The sequence below is a fragment of the Pleurodeles waltl genome, chromosome 8 (assembly GCF_031143425.1).
Source record: "Pleurodeles waltl isolate 20211129_DDA chromosome 8, aPleWal1.hap1.20221129, whole genome shotgun sequence".
Classification (NCBI taxonomy): domain Eukaryota; kingdom Metazoa; phylum Chordata; class Amphibia; order Caudata; family Salamandridae; genus Pleurodeles; species Pleurodeles waltl.
In genome coordinates, this window is record NC_090447.1 from 1,159,910,616 (window position 1) to 1,159,930,538 (window position 19,923).

At 43.2% G+C, this 19,923-nt stretch overlaps 1 protein-coding gene across 3 annotated transcripts in view; it reads left to right on the forward strand.

The window, feature by feature from the left end:
• The window catches only part of RUBCNL (rubicon like autophagy enhancer), a 136,011-nt gene that overhangs the window by 78,022 nt on the left and 38,066 nt on the right, over nt 1–19,923 (forward strand). For all 3 annotated transcript variants that reach the window (XM_069205391.1, XM_069205390.1, XM_069205392.1), the window contains one exon: nt 16,389–16,627. In XM_069205391.1, the coding sequence (XP_069061492.1) occupies nt 16,389–16,627 (239 nt within the window). The remainder of the gene's footprint in view (nt 1–16,388; nt 16,628–19,923) is intronic.

The window sequence follows — 19,923 nt, forward strand, 5'->3', positions numbered from 1 at the left end:
TAGCCCTCCTCAACAGCACCAATAAACTACTGAAAACATACAAGGCTCCATGTTTTCCGCTTGGGTTCTGGACTACTTTTTCTTTTTATTTCCTCCGTAGCGCGATCTCGCTGGGGAGTAGTCGCGCGCTTTGCATGACATCGACCCATACATAATTGCAAACTGATAACTGCTGATACGTTTGACTGCGAGCAAACTTCTGTTTCATTTTGTGTGCTCCTTCGCGCTCATGGCGTGGCGCTTTAAATCTTCTTGCTTATGTAAAACTGCATAACTTTTCATTTTCAATTTGTGGCAAGAAAATTCCGGTTAGGACTTTACAGTGCTAATAGCTCTAAGTCGAACAAATTTGAGTTCCATTGCATTGCAAATGCTTGTTCTTTTTGCAGACTATATCAGTATGGCAGTAGAGGCTAACCGCCCTCACACACTCATGCTCAGATGGAGAGTCCTGCGATAACCAGTTTTTACAAATTTCTCTCCTAGCCGACACATTGAGAGAAACTGTAGACTTCTCTGCCACTTGTTTAGGCCATTTAGCTCCATGTCAACCCCAAACAAAATCAGGGAGTGGCTCACCTTGATTGCAACACAAAAGATTTTGCTTAATAACTCATTGACCATTCTCCACAAATCTCTCAGTACTTGACTTTCCACAAAGGTGTATATCATCCACATTTACCGTGTTGCATCTTTTGCACCTGGATGTACATCGTGCACGCTTGGCCATCTTTAAGGGAATCCAGTGGGCCCTATAAAGTGTAAAGAGATAGTTGCACTTCAGGGAAGCCAGCTTCTTTGTCTTATAAAGAAAACTGAAAGATACTAGGCATAACTCCTCGTTTGCAAGTTCCGACAGGTCTTTTTCCCAGATCTAATAGGCCTCCTTACCTATCAAGTCTTCAGCCACCACAATATCCCAGTACCAGAAAGACACTTCTTTATAAAAGGGACTTCGCTCCCCTAAAAGAGCTTCATGATCCCACCTACCCATTTACATTAGGCCCTGCGCAGTCCACCATGAACATAGTTGCTAATATTTGAACTTTACCAGTGGCCCACTTGTACGCACCGTTAGCCAGGTAAACAAAGCTTCCCCATCTCTACAGTCCCCCCAGTTTTTAAAGGTCGCCCTGTTTAATGGGCAACTGAGATTGTTCTTTAACCATTCCGGGGTTCCAGGGGAAACCCAAATGGGGGCAAAATCAGAATAGTAGTGTATTCCCATAACATTTCTTACACAAACCCAAGTTCTAAGTGCTGACTGCAGGACCTTAAGGTGGACCAGTTTGAAAAGTTTAGAATTGCCAAACTTAAATAAAAACCTTTCCTGGCCAAGATCGAGGAGCATAGCAACATAGTGGTCCCATATGGATAGAAGTTGGGGTGCTCATTAAAATGCTAAAGTTTTAACTTTGAAAGCGTAGCAATACTTCTGGCAATCAGGCAAGCCATTTCCCCTTGTTCAGTTGATTCCTTAACTTCTTTCAGGTGGATGTATAATTGAACCATACATGCATTTACCACGTATGCCTTTAGAACGAGGTCAGTACAATACATGTGTCATTAGCACACATACATTTACGACAAAAGTTTTTACCACACATATGCCTTTACCGACCATGCCTTTACAACAAAATGTTCATGGTAAAAGCATGCATGGTAAAGGTATATGCGTAGTAAAAAGTAAAGTGGTGAGGATAATGTGTGTGTGTGTGTATGTATGTGTGTGTGTGTGTGTGTGTGTGTGTGTATATATATATATATATATATATATATATATATATATATATATGTGTGTATATATATATATATTCGATGGCATGTGTAGCTGCAGATAAACATGTTTTGCATAAGTTCTCCAACTAGTTTGTTAAAAGTGTTTTTCTTCGAAGAAGATTTTTCGAGATCGAGTGACTCTCCTCTCGGTGATAGTGCACTTGGGCATTGTGTCCTTTGTTAGATTGTTTTCTTTCTGCCGTTGAGTTCGGACGTGCTCCCTCTCGCTCTGGTAGATCTCAGTTCGGTACTATCTGAACTTCTCTGTCTTTACTTTAAACGTCGCTATTGTTTTTCGAACGCGTTTACCTAACTACACTCGATCCAATTTTAGCTTCGGGATCGATTAAACACCCTTTCGGGCGCCCCGCCCTTCTCGGGCCTACTGCGTCACAGGCTCATGGATCGAACTCCATTTCGATTCTGCCCTCGGTGCCACGCAAAGTTCCCCTACACCGACCAACACTCTGTGTGTAACCTCTGTCTCTCTCCAGATCATAAAGAGGAGACCTGCGAAGCGTGCCGATCCTTCTGCTCCAAGAAGACTCTGCGGGATCTAAGAGTGCGTCTGCTAGAGAAGGCATTGAAGTCAACCGAACAAACGCCCAACATTTTCGGTGAGGAACAGGCACAGACTGCAGTTTCCATCGCAGACTCTGATTCCGACCGTGACTCAGATGGGGACAGCCAAGTTATTCCTGCGGCACAGTATGTGAGTACGCCAGCCCCTTCCCATCACCAAACACATCTTAAAAAGTCAGCACCGATTGGTCTGGGGTCCACCACTGCTTGCCGGCCATGCTCGGACCCGAAAATTACATCTCCACAACAGGCCCTCGAGTTCGACATCGAAGAAGGCCAAAATGTGTTTGACCGAACAGACTGCCACGCTTTTTTAGGGATCTAGTCGCAAGGTGGAAGCTTCCACTTCGGAACCGAAACGCGTACATACCACCTCAGAGCCGAAACATCCAAGCTCCTTTTCGGAGCCAAAGCATGCAAAGTCCTCTTCAGGACCAACAAAACTGCCTTCTGCTTCTGAAACCACATTTTCGGCCCGATTAAAGCAGTCCGTCACCAAGATTTCGGTGCGTACATTTGTGGGAAGTGAAAATGTTCATCTGCAGAGGAGTCCACAGAAATTAGGCCCTTCTGAAAGTGATGGACAACAAACAGAAGAAAATACAAATCCAAAATGATACATGGAAACTTATTGCCTCTCCTCCTCCTCCTACTATAAACCAAGAGGAAACAGTCATTCCAAGAAAGTCTGGAAGCTGAGCCTGCACCTTCAAAAATATTTAAACACAAGGAGAAGCCAAAGACAGTACATCAGCCTTCACCACATTCTCCTTTCCTTCCTACTTCTCCTCCACCTCATACTCCACCATCACCACCTTCATCCGCACAGGTTTCTATACGTTCTCCTGCCTCTTCAAATGGGGATTATATGGGTGACAGTCCTTATAATGTTGACCCATCGGATATGTGTGATCCAGACCCTAGTCCATCTAATGACCCTGATCTATATCCCACAGGGCCATCTCCACCTGAAGACACCACGGACGATAATCAGGTGATTGCTAGGGCAGCCACATACCTCAAGTTATAGTTACCTTAGGGCACAAGTTATAGTTACTTGAAAGAACTAACTGTAACTGCTGAATTGGGCAGTAAGGGGTGTTGAGGGTGTGTGTGTGTGTGTGTGTGTGTGTGTGTGTGTGTGTGTGTGTGTGTGTGTATATATATATATATAATTCACAGAAAGAAAAAAAAAAGGTTACAGGGACGTTATAGTTGGGTTCTGAATTTACTCGTACAAAGCCATAGAAATTCAGCAGTTAAAGTTGGAGTTCTTTCAAGATGCTCTGTGGCACGTTTTTGCTCTTATGTACTGTATCAAGGAAATGTTAAAATATGGTTTGCACAGCACTGGTCACTTAAGATACCCCGAGATGAAGCCTGGAATCCTGAATGGAACAATACAGTAATATGGTGCTTATGGGTCTATAATGTGCTTAAGAATTTAATTGGACTGCATCCTTTTTGGATGTAGTGCAACATGAATATCATTGCTTTAGTATGGAACCTCATCCTATTATTTGAAGATGGGGAAATGCTGAAAGTTTTTTAATGTGCTTGACTTTTAGAGCAATATATATTAATTTTGATATAGTTTTATCATAAATTTATGAAATGTAATTTAGTTTGCACAAAGCACCTTATTAATCGCCACACAGCAATCTGATTACTTTTGGGGAAATTATTAAAGATATACAGTGATGTGCTTGTCGTTTATTGCAATACACTGAATTATGATTCCATGGTTTTAGTTATAAATCCCTGAAATTTAATTTATTTTGCACAAAGCACTTTGTCACCCGAGAGATTGCTGTGTGTGGTGATTGGTAATCTGGAGGCTACAATACACGCAGTTGAACAACTTCGACATAATGGGATAATAGAATATTTTGTAATGGCCACAGAATGAACTCATCTGCATTTCATATCGGTGAAAGATGTTTTGCACCAAGCAGAGAATTAAAATATTTAAAATTTGTGTAAAAGAATGTGGATAATGCTGTCTGATTCATGTCCATCAAAGTTTCATGTAATAACCCTAGTAGTATTCTAAAATGGCGTCCATTGAGAATGGTGAGATTGGGCGTGGCATCGTAGGAGATGTAGTGCGTGACATGGAGAAAGAAGAGGGATCACATGTTTATAATATGGGGGTCGTGGTGTTCAAGACTGTTAAGTAGACAGCGTGTAGCTGAAATGCATTGGTGTCCTGTTGTGGTTGGTGTACTATTTGCTCAATAAATTATCAGATTGATCCTGCAGTGTTCTGTTCTTGGTGTCATGGTGCTACGAAGTGGTGTTATGGTGTGGCTACCTGTGATGAAGAAAAACATTGACAAAGTGATTTGATATATTATTTATATATATATCTACACACACACACACACACACACACACAGACACACACACACACACCACTTACCTGTATGTACCTGCAAAACCTTTGCCATACATACCCCTTTACTATTCACGCCTTTACGAAATAAAATACTTTCAAAAACTTTACCACACACATACCTTTACCATTCATGACTTTAGAATGAAATTTGTGGTAAAGGCATGTGTGTTAAAGATATGAGTGGTAATGCCTCCGTGGTAAGTCATGCGTGGTAATGACCGTGTGTAATGGATGTTTACCCCTTCCAGGCAATTCGTGACCTGTTAAGCTCCCATATGAAACTGCCCATCTTGCCGTGGAAACTGTCTGCTTCTTTGGAAACTACAACGGAATAGTATTGAAAAGGAAGGACTCTTTTGGAAGGGTCAGGATTTTTATGACACTGCACTGGTGACCATTCTTGTCAAGGAAGATGGCAGCAGGCTGATGCCTATCTGTATGGCTAGACCAGCATTTCCCCGAGGCCCTCTGGCTCTCTAAATAGTTAACCCCACACCTCCAATCATACATTGTTTATCCCAACCGAGACCATGTTCCACATCTAACGCCGGGAGAGAGCGAATGGTGGAGCCCAATGTTTTCCTTTTCGGCACACTCCACACTGGCTGATGACGAGACGTGCAACTGCGACCCAGCTTGGCTTTTGGGTCGCAACAGGCAGCGCTGCTAAGGACGGCATCCTTCGTGTACAATGGTCTACCCTGCAGACATTTACCACACTTGATATTGAGTGCGTGTGCTCTGGCTCGGATTGGAGCCCCACTTATATGCAGCATGCTAATTATGGTGTGGAGGCAACATGAAAGGGGCAGAAATATTAAAAGAAAAGCACTGAAGATACATAAGGGGGGAGAGGGTGTGATAAAGAGATTCTATTTCAGACACAGCATTTGGCTCTTATGTTTGTAGTTCGGAAAGACGCATTGAGGCTGGCCAAGGAACTGGAGAAGAACAGATATTCCCTTGAGTCATCAAAGGAGTGGGGGGGCAGCAGCACTGGCTTCAAGTAAGGGTGGAGATACCCTAAAGATTAAATTGCCGGTGAAGGAATCCCTGTTACATAAGTGTGCCAAGCAGAGGTACAGGAAGTCTATAGAGCCAGGGTTGAAAAGCTCCCAGAGCAGGATTTCACCCTCCTTGAATTTTCTTCAAACTTATGGAGAAAACTGATAAGGGTGCCATGTCAGAATCGCAGATTGGGAATGATACTGGAAATGAAGCACCTCTAATGAACATCCCAGGATTTGGGACTGGAGCGGGGGAGCATTGGGCAGATGAGGTCAGAGACCTCACCCCATTCCCCATAGCAGAGGGAGTGGTATCACATGTAGCTTCCGGCATCCTCAGTCAGACTGGGTTAAGCGCACATATTCGGCTGACAAATATATTTCAGACCCTAACAGACCCCTTAGGCCATACACAGGAGAAAAATACTTTGGGAGCCGGAGAACAGTCCAATCAATCTTCACAACCTTCACTGGAACTGAGATATCCTAACCTGTTTACTTTGCCTGGTCTGCAGGAAGCTTCAGCAAGCTGTATCCCAGTAATTAGTGGGGTGTACAGGGGCAAGAGCACTGCCAGCAGTTATCAGAACCGTTACTTTCCTTGAAAGCTGACATGTTGCACAAATTAGAGACTTCAGAGCAGAACCAGAGGGAGAGATGCGAGGTCTGTTAAGCATTGGGTGGTAAGTTGGATGCCTTGGCTCAATGGACAGATCTCCTGGAGAGGGGTTTAGTCTAGGTTAAGGAAAGCCTGTCAAAAAATAAAAATGAAATTGAGAGTTTACAGTACCAGAATAGGCAGCTGAGGGAGGATCTAGAAAGGCTGGAAATTAATTCTAGAAAGAACAGTCTGCAATTGTTGAATATCCTCAAGGAAGAGCTGACATTAGGACATTTGTTGTCAATCTACTGAGGGAGACAGGTCAGCTGTCAAGTTGGACTCAAATTCAGTGAGCGCACTGTGACCCTTTCAGACAGAATTCTAGTCGCAAGTCCCCACTGAAAGATTCTGGTTGACTTAAAAATCTATGCAGTGAAGGAGTTAATTCTCTCAGCGGTTTTGAAACAAAAATCCCCGTCCTATAACCTTTTCACACATTTGATTAGGTCATATGTAGAAAGACTTGCCGCACAGCTACACTGGGAGTTGGTGGGGGGAGAGGGGATGGGCAGAGGAAAGAAGGAGCTTGAGGGACCTTGGTGCTACAGTTCAGTTTCAGTTCCCAGCAGCTATGAAAGTCACGTGGAGGAATGAAATGTACAATGTCAGGGAAGTTGATCAAGCTAATATGGTAATAAAGACAATTAAGGCCTTTACAGTTTAGTAATAACTGATGGGTCTGCATGGCTTAAGTAGTCTAACAAGTTACTATACCCTGTACAAGGCCTGCCCCTAGTATTAGTATTAGCAGTAAGTGTTAAGCACTTATTCAAAAGCAGTAGGTGTTGCACAGAAGGGGAGGAGAGCGTTAGAGAAAGTACACTGTCCCTATATTATAAGTCACAGCACAGAAATCAGAGTTTGGGAGAGAGTGGGGGTTCTCTGCGGTGGTTGGGGAGGCCCTAAAGGCATGATGATAACACCAGAGATAGTGGGGAGGGTTCCTCAGGGAGAGTGCACATGGGTGGGAAGCATGAGGGAAAGAAACAGGGAAAAGTGTCCTCATTTCACTGAAACAACAAATCCCCAGTAAGTGTGTGTATCTTGAGTGGAGGACATTGAACACACAGTATCAATGCAGGGGTCTGTTATGGAAATAATAAGCTGGAACGTTAATGGCTTAATAGCTAGGAGCAAATTATATTTGGTGCAAGAGAAGGATGCTAAGGCTCAGGTTATTACATTACAGGAAACCCAACTATGTAAGTCAGAGTGTTTGTGGTTTTTTTTGCGATGTTCATGGGTGCAGGAACTAGTGGCCATACTCGTCAAGAAAAACTGTGGAATCAAAGTGGTACGATATAGAGCTCATGGCTCTGCTAGATGGATGCGAGCCACCATAGATAAGGGTGGATATGCGCTGGACATTATGGATCCAACTGCAATGATCCTATTTTTCTGAGCATGTTAGAATACCAGCTGGTGCAATTCCCCTACCCATATATTGTAGGTGGTGATTTCAATGTGGCATTGGATACTGAGCTTAATGGAACATCTAAGCCCAAAAATACGAGCCTGCAGAAAGTGAGAATAGGGCTTAGAGATCTGATGAGGGATTTGGGTCTAACCAGAGCGGGTTGCTACACATTTTATAGTAAAAAAAATATGGGCAGCATTCCTGCATTGATTATTTTCTTCTGGACAGCTCTCTGGCCCAGTATGTAAAATCAGTATCTCATATCCCAGCCACAAACTCTGATCATGCTGTGGTGCACTTGAAAATAGAATTGCCAGTGGCAAGAGACAGAGGAAGGTGGATGTTAGACTCTTGTAACAATCCGGCTATTAATTCTCCATCCTGTAATAATACTCTAAGACCTTCTTTGAGAATAACAGTTGGTCCACTAGTGAGCTGATGGTTTGGGACACTTACAAAGTGTTTCTGAGGGGGTGTGTTACTAAAGCAGCACATGTAAATCGTTTGATTCATAGGAAGTGCTTTGGGGGAGATGATGAACAGAAGTAGGGCATAAGGAAAGGGAAATTCAGGGATCAGCTCAGCTATTACCAGGGCAGTCATAAAGCTTACAACTGAGTTGGAGAAGTTACAAGGCAAGTTTACGGCCACTCTTGAGCAAAGGTTATGGGATAGATGGAACATGAGTAAAGTGCAACACTTTGAGTAAGTGAAGCCCCTTTGGCATGGAAAATAAGGATAGACCCGGCTAGGAATCAAATAGATAGTCTTGTGGACGCAGAAGCGGGAAGGGTGTTTAAGTCGACGAAAGATCTAAGAACAGAATTGCTAAGAACTTTCAGTGTAGTATACCAGGAAGTTTTAGATCCAGGTCCTCAAGAATTTAATGGTTGGTTGTCAAATAGGGGGTTACCTAGGCTGTCTCAGGAGCATGGGGAATATCTACAGGCAGAGATCAGAGAGGAGGAAATTAAGGGTCAAGTGGTGAGCATGAAGAAAGGTAAGGCAGCGGGCCCTGATAGACTCCCTGTAGAACTATATAAGTTGAGTGTTTGGTTCCAGTCTGGAAATCCCTATGTTCAATGGCATGTGTTGCTGTTAGATACACTTGCTCTTCATATTCCTGCCATCTAGTGTTGGGTTCAGAGTTTTTCAAGTCGTTTTTTTCTTCGAGAAACATTTTTCAGACCTACGAGACTACTTCTCGGTGACACTGAGCATGGGCATTGACTCCTTTGTTAGATTGTTTTCACTCCGCCGTCTGGTTCGGATGTGTGTCTTTGCTCCGTCTTTCAACTTGCTCCTGTTCGAAACTTTCCTTCTATCTTTCCTTTATCAAGGGTATTGTTTTCTCAATTGCGTATTTCCATCTTCGTCTCCACTCTTCAGTCCGGGCACTGACTGTGCGCCCCATCGGGGTGATCTTGCCTGTTCGGGCCTACCTCATTAATGCGGCACCAAAGAATATGCAGGGCTGATGGAACGGACATAGGGCCAGATGTAGCAAAGGTTTTTCCCCATTCTGTGTCTATGGGAAAAAGTGTTCGTACATATGGCTCATAGTTTCCTTTTTGTCCTCAGTGCCACTCGAAAATTCACACACACAAACCAACTTCTGGTGTGTAACCTGTCCCTCTTCCCCCAATCACCAGGAAGCTTCCTGCAGATATCTATCTTGCCAAAGAAGACCCTTCGGGACTGAAGAGCTCGTCAGTTGAAGATGGCACATAAGACCCCGGATGACACCCTGGACATCTTTGGGGAGGAGCACACCAACGAAGAGCTGGAGCAAGAGGAGGCCCTTTCTATGCAGGACCCTGACACGGATGTCCAGTCGGATCTCAAAAGCCACAAAGTGACATCAGTGCAACTGAGTACCATGGCCCCAGCTGCCCACAGTAAAACGGCTAAAAGGCCCCTTACAGAGGCCACTGGACCGCCACTGCCACCAGGCCATGGTCTGATCTGAAAAACTGTTTCAGCTGCCCAACCCTCTGGCTCGGCTACAAAAATAGTCAAGACTACAGCACAGTCTTCGGCATCAACCTCCAGCTCCTTGGTCCGAGCCATTTAAATCCAGACTTAGGCACTGACTACTTTGGTTCTGAGCCAACCAGCTTCCACCTCTGCCTGGGTACTGACAAAAGGACACCAACCTAAACATTTGGTGCCGAAAAGAAGGAAGCCAACTTCTTCGGAGCCTAAAGACTCCAGTCAGTCTTCAGCTACGCCATCATCATTTCAGCCTATTTTGGAGATTATGGACACTCCAGAGGACCACCTCCATATCCAGGAGGGCACAGGGTGCATTATTGCCCCCCCCCCACTCCTTCACATTAAAGAGGAAACAGCCCTTCCAAGAGACTTTGGACACTTAACACTGCCCAAAAAAGTCAGAGAACATGGCTACCACCATTTCTTCTCCTCTTCCTCCTCCTCCTCCATCCACCTTCTCCACTACCTCTACACCCTGCGTCTCTTCCACCCAACTCATTCATCTACCTCTCCTGCTGCAGGAGATCTAACACCTCAGGGTTCTTCTTTATTTATCAGGGAGGATTTGGTGGGATACAGCAGGACCCAGATCCATGGCACCCAAAATACCCCGATCTCATGATAGGTACAGACCCATATTTGTAACCTGCATGACCCTCCCCCACCAGAGGATACTACATTCTACCACCAGGTAGTAGCTCAAGCAGCTGCCTTCCGTAATGCCGAGCTGCACAGGGGCCCCATTGAGCAGGACTTCCTTTTCAATACCCTACCGTCCATACACAGGGATATCCAGTTCCTCCCTGTGATCTCTGGCATGCTTTGTCACGCAGATGACATTTTTAAAGAACCAGTACTCTCTAGGGTTATCAAACCTAGAGTAGGCAAAAGGTATAAACCTGCTCCCTCTGATCCCCTATATATCAGATCCCTGGTAACTTCAGACTCGACAGTGGCCACCACTGCTCGTAAACGGACCAATAGTCCGGGTACTCTACTCCCCCAGACAAGGAGAGCAAAAAGCTGGATGCTGCTGGCAAAAGGGTGGCTGCACAGGCAGCCAATCATTGATGCTTCACCAGTTCACAGGCATTGCTAGCAAGATACGATCGGCTCACTGGGATAAAATGGAGAAGCTCCTCCAATATCTCCCCGATCACTGTAAAAGAGGACAACAGATTGATGCAGAGGGGCAAACAATCACTAATAATTACATCTGTTGTGCCCTGGAGGCCGCCGACATGGCTGCACGTAGTATAAACACAAGTATTCTACTTAGGAGACATGCCTGGCTTCGATGCTTCGGTTTCAAACCAGAGGTCCAGCAAGTGGTAGCCCTTTGACTAGGAGCATCTTTTTGACCCTCAAGTGGACTCCACCATTGAAGTTGAAAAAAGATGGATACCGCAAAGGCCATGGGTGCTCTTCAGTCTCCTCACAAAGAGGCACTTTTTGTCACCCCTCCTTTAGAGGTGGTTACAAATCAACAACCTCAGAAGCCTGTTCCTCCCAGGCTGGGCAACCTTCAACCCCATATTCTTGAGGCTTCTTCAAGGAGGCCCATAGAGGCAATAACAACCGAGGCAGAGGTAAGTGCACCACCACCTGCAGCTCTATCTCCACATCAGAACAGCGAATACCTACGTCTCCCCACTCAACACCTGCCTGGGGGCAACTTCAAAATCGGACCAATGGGCCCTTTCAATTATCGAACATGGTTACTGTCTGGACCTCATTACCACCCTCTCCAAACACCCCCCCTCACTCTCACAGGCTATCCCACGAATGCCTCGCCCTTCTTGAAGTACAATCTCTTCTTAAAGGAAACCTACGTCTGTATCACCATCCACCCTGCACATCGAAAATACCTAAACATTACCAGTTCAAAGTCCTGCCTTTCGGAGTAACTTAGTCTTCACAAAGTGCTTAGCAGTAGTTGCTGTACATCCCAGAATACATAACATACATGTGTTCCTTACTTAGACGACTGGCTCATCAAAGCCAGCACGCTGCCAACGTCACTCAAATGACAGGGGACACTGGGATTCACAATCAACTTTGTCAGATCCCATCTCCATCCTCATCATATACAGCATTATCTAGGAGCTATTCTCAATGCAAAGTTTGGGTTAGCAATCCTGCTCAGATTCACACTTTTCAGTCTCTTCTCCCCCAGTTTCAGGAGATTCGTACAAAGTCAGGACTATCATGCTCCTGTTAGGGATGACGGCTTCCTGCATTGCCATCATTCCCCATGCCGTACTCCGCATGCGTCCTTTACCGTAGTGTCTCTCGCCCATGGCTCAATCACAGGGTCACCTGGAAGATTCTGTGTTAGACCGCTATACTTGCTACTCTTTGTAATGGTGGAACACCATCAACCTGTTGAAAGGACAGCCTTTTCTGGACAGTGTGCCTCGGTCATTCTGACCGTAGATGCATCACTTATGGGTTGGGGCTCTCACCTTCAAGAACTCACAGTACAGGGCTTTTGGTATGTGTCGCCAATCCATACATATCAATTACCTTGGGCTTCGGGCAGTATTTCTAGCCCTGAAAGCTTTTCTTCATCACCTATCTTGCAAGGTTGCCAGCCATGTATTACCTACAGACACAAGGGAGATACAGTTGTCACAGCTCTCTCAGACAATATGGAAATGGGCTTTCCACCACCACATTCACCTAGTGGCAGAGTATCTCCAAGGAATGGACAACTTTGCAGCCCTGCTCAGCAGGATGCAGCAACAAGTCCACGAATGGGTACTCCTGCCACAAGCCCTTGAAAATACTGCCGAAAGTGGAGAACTCCTCAGATGGAACCTTTTGCTACAGCAGATAAAGCAAAAAGCCCAAGCTTTGCTTCCAGGTATCCACACCCTCTATCCAAGGGCAACTCTCTATGGATGAACTGGCCAGGGATATTTGCTTATGCTTTTCCACCTTTCCCAGTCATTCCATTTCTGGTTCAGAAGATCAGGCAGACGCCTTTCACCATGATCATTGTAGTTCCCACTAGGGCATGCCAGCCATGGTTCACCACACTTCTAGACCTCTCAATAGTTCTCCACAACAAGCGCCCCAACAGTGCACATCATCTCGCTCGGAATCAAGGAGAGATCAGGCATCCAGACCCAAAGTCACTCAAACTCGTGACATGGTTCCTGAAGCCTTAGAGTTTGGTTACTTGGATTTGACTGCGGAATGTATGGACAATCCTCAAGGAAGCTCGTAGACCAACAACTGAACCATGTTATGCTGCAAAATGGAAGCATTTTGTATGCTACTGTCAAACTAGACGTATTAATCCTGTTAAAGCTACTGTCCAAGACATCATTTTTACTTGCTCATTTACAAAAATGTAATCTAGCTACATTTCCATTCGCTTCCATCTCACAGCTATAGCTGCATATCTACAGAACAGACAACATACTTCCTTGTTGAGGCTTACAGCCATCAAAGCTTTCATGGAAGGTATTAAAAGGGTTATTCCGCCCACAGTGCCTCAAGCACTATACTGGAACCTCAATATTGTGCTTACCAGGCTCATGGGCCCTCCTTTTGAGCCACTTCATTCATGCCATTTTCACCATCTTTCTTGGAAAGTGGCATTCTTAGTCGCTGTCCCATCACTCAGATGTGTTAGTGGGCCCTAACCTTGGAAGAACCTTTCTTCTAGATCCATAGAGACAAGGAGGTCCTTCGCACAAATCCGAAGTTCCTTCCTAAAGTGGTTTCCCAATTCCATATCAACCAATCCATTGAACTACCAGTCTTCTTTCCACAGCCTGACTCAGTTGCAGAAAGAGCCCTCCACACTTCCGATGTTAAACGTGTTTTGATGTTATACATTGACAGAACTAAAGACCTTTGTAAAACCAAACCGCTCTTAATGAAAACGTTACTACCTCACAAAGGCTATCCAATATAAAAAAACAAGATAGCTGGGTAGATAGTAAAACTTGTTATGCCAAGGCAAAAAGACAACTTCCTGTCACACCTGAAGCACACACTACTGGGGAAAAGGGAGCTACTATGACTTTCAATGGAAACATAACTGTAGATGACATCTGTAAGGTATCTACATAATCCACATCACATACATTTACAAAACATTGTGTGGACGTTCTTGCACGCCAGCAATCCAACGTAGGCCAAGCATTACTAAGAACCCTTTTCCAGACAACTGCAACTCCCACGGTCTAGCCACAGCTTTCAAGGAGGGACTGAAATTGTTACTTACCCAGTAAGCATGTGTTCATAGCATGTAGTGATGTAGATTCACATGAACCCTACCTCCTCGCATGCTGCCTGTGGCTGTTCCAGTTACTTTATATTTGTACACACTTGTACATATGTATTTATATTTGCATGGACTTCTCTGTATACTTCCTCTGCACTCGTTTTCCCACCCGCCTGCGGGAAAGCAATCTTACAAAGGAGTTCCAGTCAATCCCATGGCTCAGAAAAATGCTTCTTCGAAGAAAAACAACTTGCAACACTCCAAACCCAAAACTGAATGACAGGACTTTGCAGAACATGTGAATCTACAGCACTACATGCCACAAACAGATGCTTACTGGGTAAGTATGATTTTCCTTAACCTGATTTATCTAGGTAACAAAGAGGTCGCCCCACCACCTTCCCCTTGCTGATATGAGGCAACAATAGTTTTGATACCGAACCTGGTAAAGAGCCCAAAAAATCAGTCATACAGACCGAAATCACAATTAAACTGACTACAAGATCTTTGCAGGAATCATTGCCCAGAGATTGTCCAAGGTTATTCATCCAGTGGTCACCAATGAGCAGAAAGGCTTTATTCCAGGTAGACCTCTTCATGATTTGACCCACTTGCTGATAAAGGCTATTGATTTCGATGAAACTTTTAACTCCCCTTTGACCATAGCCACAGTGGAGGCAGCGAAAGCTTTCAACCAAGCTAATTGTGTGTTTCTCTGGGAGGTGATGGAGGCCTTTTGGGATTCCCTCAAACCTCTTTAAGACCATCAAAATTATATATAGGGTTCCTTTAGCTATGGTGTTGGTCAGTGGTGAACTTACGTCTCCCTTCCCACTTATGAAGGGTACTAGACAGAGGTGCCTGCTCTGGCCACTGCTTTTTAATCTCTGTATTGAACCCTTGGCTCATACAATCAGACATGATTGATCCATGCTCCCCTTTAGGCACCATGAGCTTACTATTAAGGTTGCATTGGATGCAGATGATTGAATCTTGTTTACTGTAAATCAGAATATTCAATTCCACCTCTTGAGAAGCACACAGAAAGCTCTGTGAAGTTATCAGGGTACCTAATCAACAAGGATAAGACGGAGATGATGACATGGGCATGTGTAGTCCGAACCACCAATTAACGGATCAGATCAAGTATCTAGGTGTCTAAATCACTCACAGCTTGGGTGAGTTACTTGGGCATAATTTAGCAAACGTTTCAAAGGAATAAATAGGTTACTGAGAGGTGGGAGAATCTGCTGTTGAGGAACTTGAACATTATACTTGGTTGAGAAAAGGTCTTTAGACATCCACTTTGCTTCCTGTCTCTTTTTTTTAAATTGGGGAGCTTGCATAAAAGCTCTCTAAAGATATTATGTAATATTAGACTTAACGAGAGAGAGAGAGCGCATGCATCTCATTTGCCATTGCTGCATTATGAAAGCATAATTAATTCAGTGCTGTGGACAATGTTTTTTAATTTTGACTTATTTTACAAAATAATTTGTAAAATAGAGATTAAGTGAAATGTATGTTATTGATCAGCTGTTTCTCCTTCTAATCTCCTTCTGTGACTAATGAGCTTGAATCTAAATATTTGTGCTTTTTGTCCCACGTTGAAACTTGCTCCCTTTCACTGAGAAATACGAAGAATGCTTGGAATCCCTGAAACTGTATTCTGGTTCACAAGCATGGAAATAATTTTCTAACTTGCTTTTTATTTCAAAATAAAATTTTGAACCCCATAATCAGTGCCTCTAGAAGTCTGTGATTCAACATAATTATGTGTTTGACACACAATCCATCATCTGCTGCTTAATCTTCAGATTTGACAAAAAATGTTTCTATGTCAAATGGATTAAGAGTTACTAAAAATGTGGCAACGCATGTTGCTGGGCAGTGGAAGACGATTCATAAAGGTTAACTGGTCACCTTTGTGTTGCTTATTGCTTGATTTGGGCGTGTAACTGGTACTAATGAGGAGAAACCTTTTTTTCAGATAGGATTAAATTGTGTAAAAATAACATATGCAAATACTGTCACAAGATGTTATGTATGCTGCATAATTTGTCTTTTCTTGCTGCACCATTTAATCAACCCAGCCACTTAATTTGGTCTTTCCCTGCTGCATTATTCCAGTGGTTGTGCTCGTAATGAGCATCCATTAATATAGTTCTGTCTCCTACCCACTGCAGTTTCAAATGTTGACTTAAGTATATGTATATGAATCATAATATGAAAGTCTGGAACGTGAATCTTGCAGAAAAGTTCACTGTGAACTGACAACACTTAACTGTCTGATATTTATTATTATGCAGGATATAACAGGAGGCTCAGGTACTGTGACTATCTTGGGAAATACTTCTGCGACTGTTGCCATAGCTATGCTGAGTCCTCAATTCCAGCGCGGATGTTAATGAAGTGGGATTTCAGCAAGTACTGTGTCTCCAACTTTGCCAAACAGCTCATAGAAAGCATATGGCTGAGCCCAGCATTCGATGTGCTTTCCATCAACCCAAACCTTTATACAAAAGTAAAGGAACTGGAAAGAGTAAGGGTAGGTATCATGTCTCTTTATAGATGTGTGGTGCAGTCAACACATTATGCCTGCTCATCCGACTAAAGTGTATCTTGTAATTTATCAGAGCCACTTATAGATGTACCCTTCATCTATCAAAGAACCAGTTTCTTGTCTTTCTATCTTTTCCCACTGTTTATTCCTTACAGTTGTAGCTTGAGAGATTTTATAGGTAATTTTGTATCTTTGATCTGGTGACATTGATCTACCTTTCAGTGCTGTGAAATCTTTGTTTACTGTTGTACTAAGAAGGCCATATGCTCCAAGTGATTTTACACCCTTCCACTGTTGGCATTCATAGAAAAAACACTAATGGCTGAAATTTAAAATCGTAAGCTGTATTTCTGATGTTGGCTGTGTTTCACCACCACATAGGTGTAGTGCTCCATACCCGCCAAGAGAAGAACTAAAAATGAAGGCCAACCACACTTAACTATTGGTACATCCACAAACAAGGTCTTTCCAACTAAAAAGCAGTGATCCTCTGTATGTTAATTGTTCTATATTGTACAACCATATTGAGCACAGACCAGCTCTAACAAGTGCCCTAAAAGTGGTATAATGTGCTACACCATGTGTGCGTCTCCAACTCTGAAGAGAAAGATCACAGCTGATGTAGAATGGGTATATACAAGTATTGCTTTTAAGGTTTATTAAGCATTTTACACGAGACCCCCTTCCATACATTGCCCTTAGTTCCAGTTACTAGGTCTTCAAGGTGCATCAAACACGACCAGCAAGCAGTCCATGAATCTGAATAGTAGTGAGTTCATAATACAAGTCCATTTGAGATTGCCAACATCTTCCTCCATATTTATACCCATGATTCGGTTTGATCCGCCTGTTTTGTAGAAGTAATCCTCCGCCTTCATGAGAGACTTTGCGAATGATACTGCGCACTGGTAAGAAATACTTGTGTGCGAACGATGGAGACACATCCATCATGTTGGTGCCAAGTGACACTTGTAGAAAGTAGAACTATGAAACAAAGATCCAAAATGAAAGCACGTTCAACATTTCCACGCATTCCAACCTAAAATGAAATAAACACTAGAAGTCTCCCCATATATTTTTAAGCCATTTTCCTTTCTCTGAAATACTTGGGTGCCTGATGATCCAGAACAAATGGCCACATCTGGAATTTGACATGCCAGTCTTTTCGTGGTCACTGCCATTATGTGCTTAAACCAGTTAGTTTAGCTATTAATGGTGTATCAATAGGAAGGTCTACACTCCCCTGCTTAAGATTTCGTGGGTGCAGTTACACATTATTAAAGATAAGCTAGAAAGCAGATATTCTAAAAATATTCAGAAGAAATTGAGTACATTAAACGTTTGTTACAAGTGGTGCTTTGCCCACCTCTGTGTGCTTCCCACTCAACTATTTTGAATGTTTATTTGTCAAGAGGACAGGGCAGGATCTTATAGTGTGGTGCTTTCTTTATCTGCATGCCCTTCTGAAGATATTTGCCCAAATCACAAAAGCATTTACAAAGCTAAATTAAATACCTTCACATTGTGTTCAGAGGGGGAGATAAGTAGAGTATTAGTCATGGCTTTGACATCCTGCAGGGCCACACGGCCTTCAGTTTAATCCCAATTAAGCCAGTTTTCCTGTGATTGGTCAAGTTGAAGATGCCGAACCATGCACACATACTAGTGTTTTCTCAGAATGTCCACATAGAGGCCCATATCCTGCAGTTGTTTATTTGCTAGTCGTCTACTTTGCTATCCCAGTGCACTGTTCAAAGAACGTTAGTGCACTGCAGTAGTACAACACCTGTTACTCAAGTCCTTTCCTCCCAAAGTTAGTGCAGTTCCAAGGTTTTCTTCAGACTACTGCCTCATGGACATCTGAGTTGTTTAATTTTTTCAAGATACTATAGAGACAAAGGATATAAACTTTGTAGAATAACAAGTATTCTGAAATAGCTCTCCAAAAACAATGCACAAGAAGTAGTAACAGACCCAGAGGAACAACCAAAAGAGGTTGTCTTATTTGTGATGTTATAAAAAGTAATGTGTGATTTAAAGGAAAATTAAAACTGAGAAGCAATAGAAGAAACCGCATGGAAAACTAATTTTAAGGAAAGTTAATTTTAAGGAAATGCACAAAAATCGAAAATTAAAGGAAACATTTTAAGGGAAAGATAATTTTAAGGAAAAATCCAAAATTATATTAAATTCGAGTAGCGTGTAGCACTAATGTGGGGTTTGTGGGTTCAGGGATGGGTAATGTTTAGGGCGATGAGCTTTTAGGGGTCCGGAATTATTGGATTCTGGCATAGAAAGGGCTTTTTAGGTTTCAGAAGTGGATGCTGTGTAGGGGTGGTGAGGGGTTTTCAGGGTTCACGGATGAATGATGTTGAAATGTGTGAAGTGTTTTTAGGTTTCAAGGATGGGTGGAGTGCAAAGGTGTTGAGGGTTTTTTTGGGTTCATGGATGCGCAGATGTTTGGGCCAGGGTGGGTTTTAAGGTTCAATTATGGGTAGTGGCATTTGGGATGAATAGGGTTAATGATGGGGTGGAGTTTAAGGGTGCGGAGTGGTTTTAAAGATTCAGGGATGGTTGGCGTTTATATGTAGAAAGGAGTGTTTAGAGTTCAGGGAAGAGTAACTTAGGGTGATGAGTTCTTATGGGGCATGGATGGCTAGTGTTGAAAGGTGGTGAGGGTATTTTTTAGGGTGCAGGGATGGGAGGAGTTTGGGTGTGCTGAGGTTTTTTAAGGGGTCCGGGATGTGGGGTAAGGCTTAGAAAAGGTCTTTTAGGGTACAGAGATGGGTGGATTTAGGGGTAGTGAGTGATTTTTATGGTTGAGGAATGGTGGATGTTTGGACTGTAAAGTGCTTTTAGGTTCGAGGAATGAGTAATTTAGGCATGGTGGGGGGGTTGTAGGGGACAGGGATTGATGGTGTTTAGGGGTTGTGAGGGTCAGCGATGGATAGTGTTTACAAGTTGTGATGGGTCAGCTAAGTAAAGTAGTAATTGTTTGACAATGTAAAAGTCATAAATATGAAATAATGCCCCCCTGATTATAGCACTGAAATAAATATATCTGACAAAAGTTTCGGAAAGTAAGACCTCTAACATTGTATTTACACTTAAAAAATAAGCATTCAAAAGCCAGTTTCAGCCAAAAAAACATTCTAGAAATTTGTTTCTCTGAAAAGGTAAACACCATTCATTCTGAAAATTCCCTTTAAACAGTTAAGATGAAATGGTTTCTCAGTAATGATATCCCACGAAATCGCATATAACCTATAAGAAGATGTTAA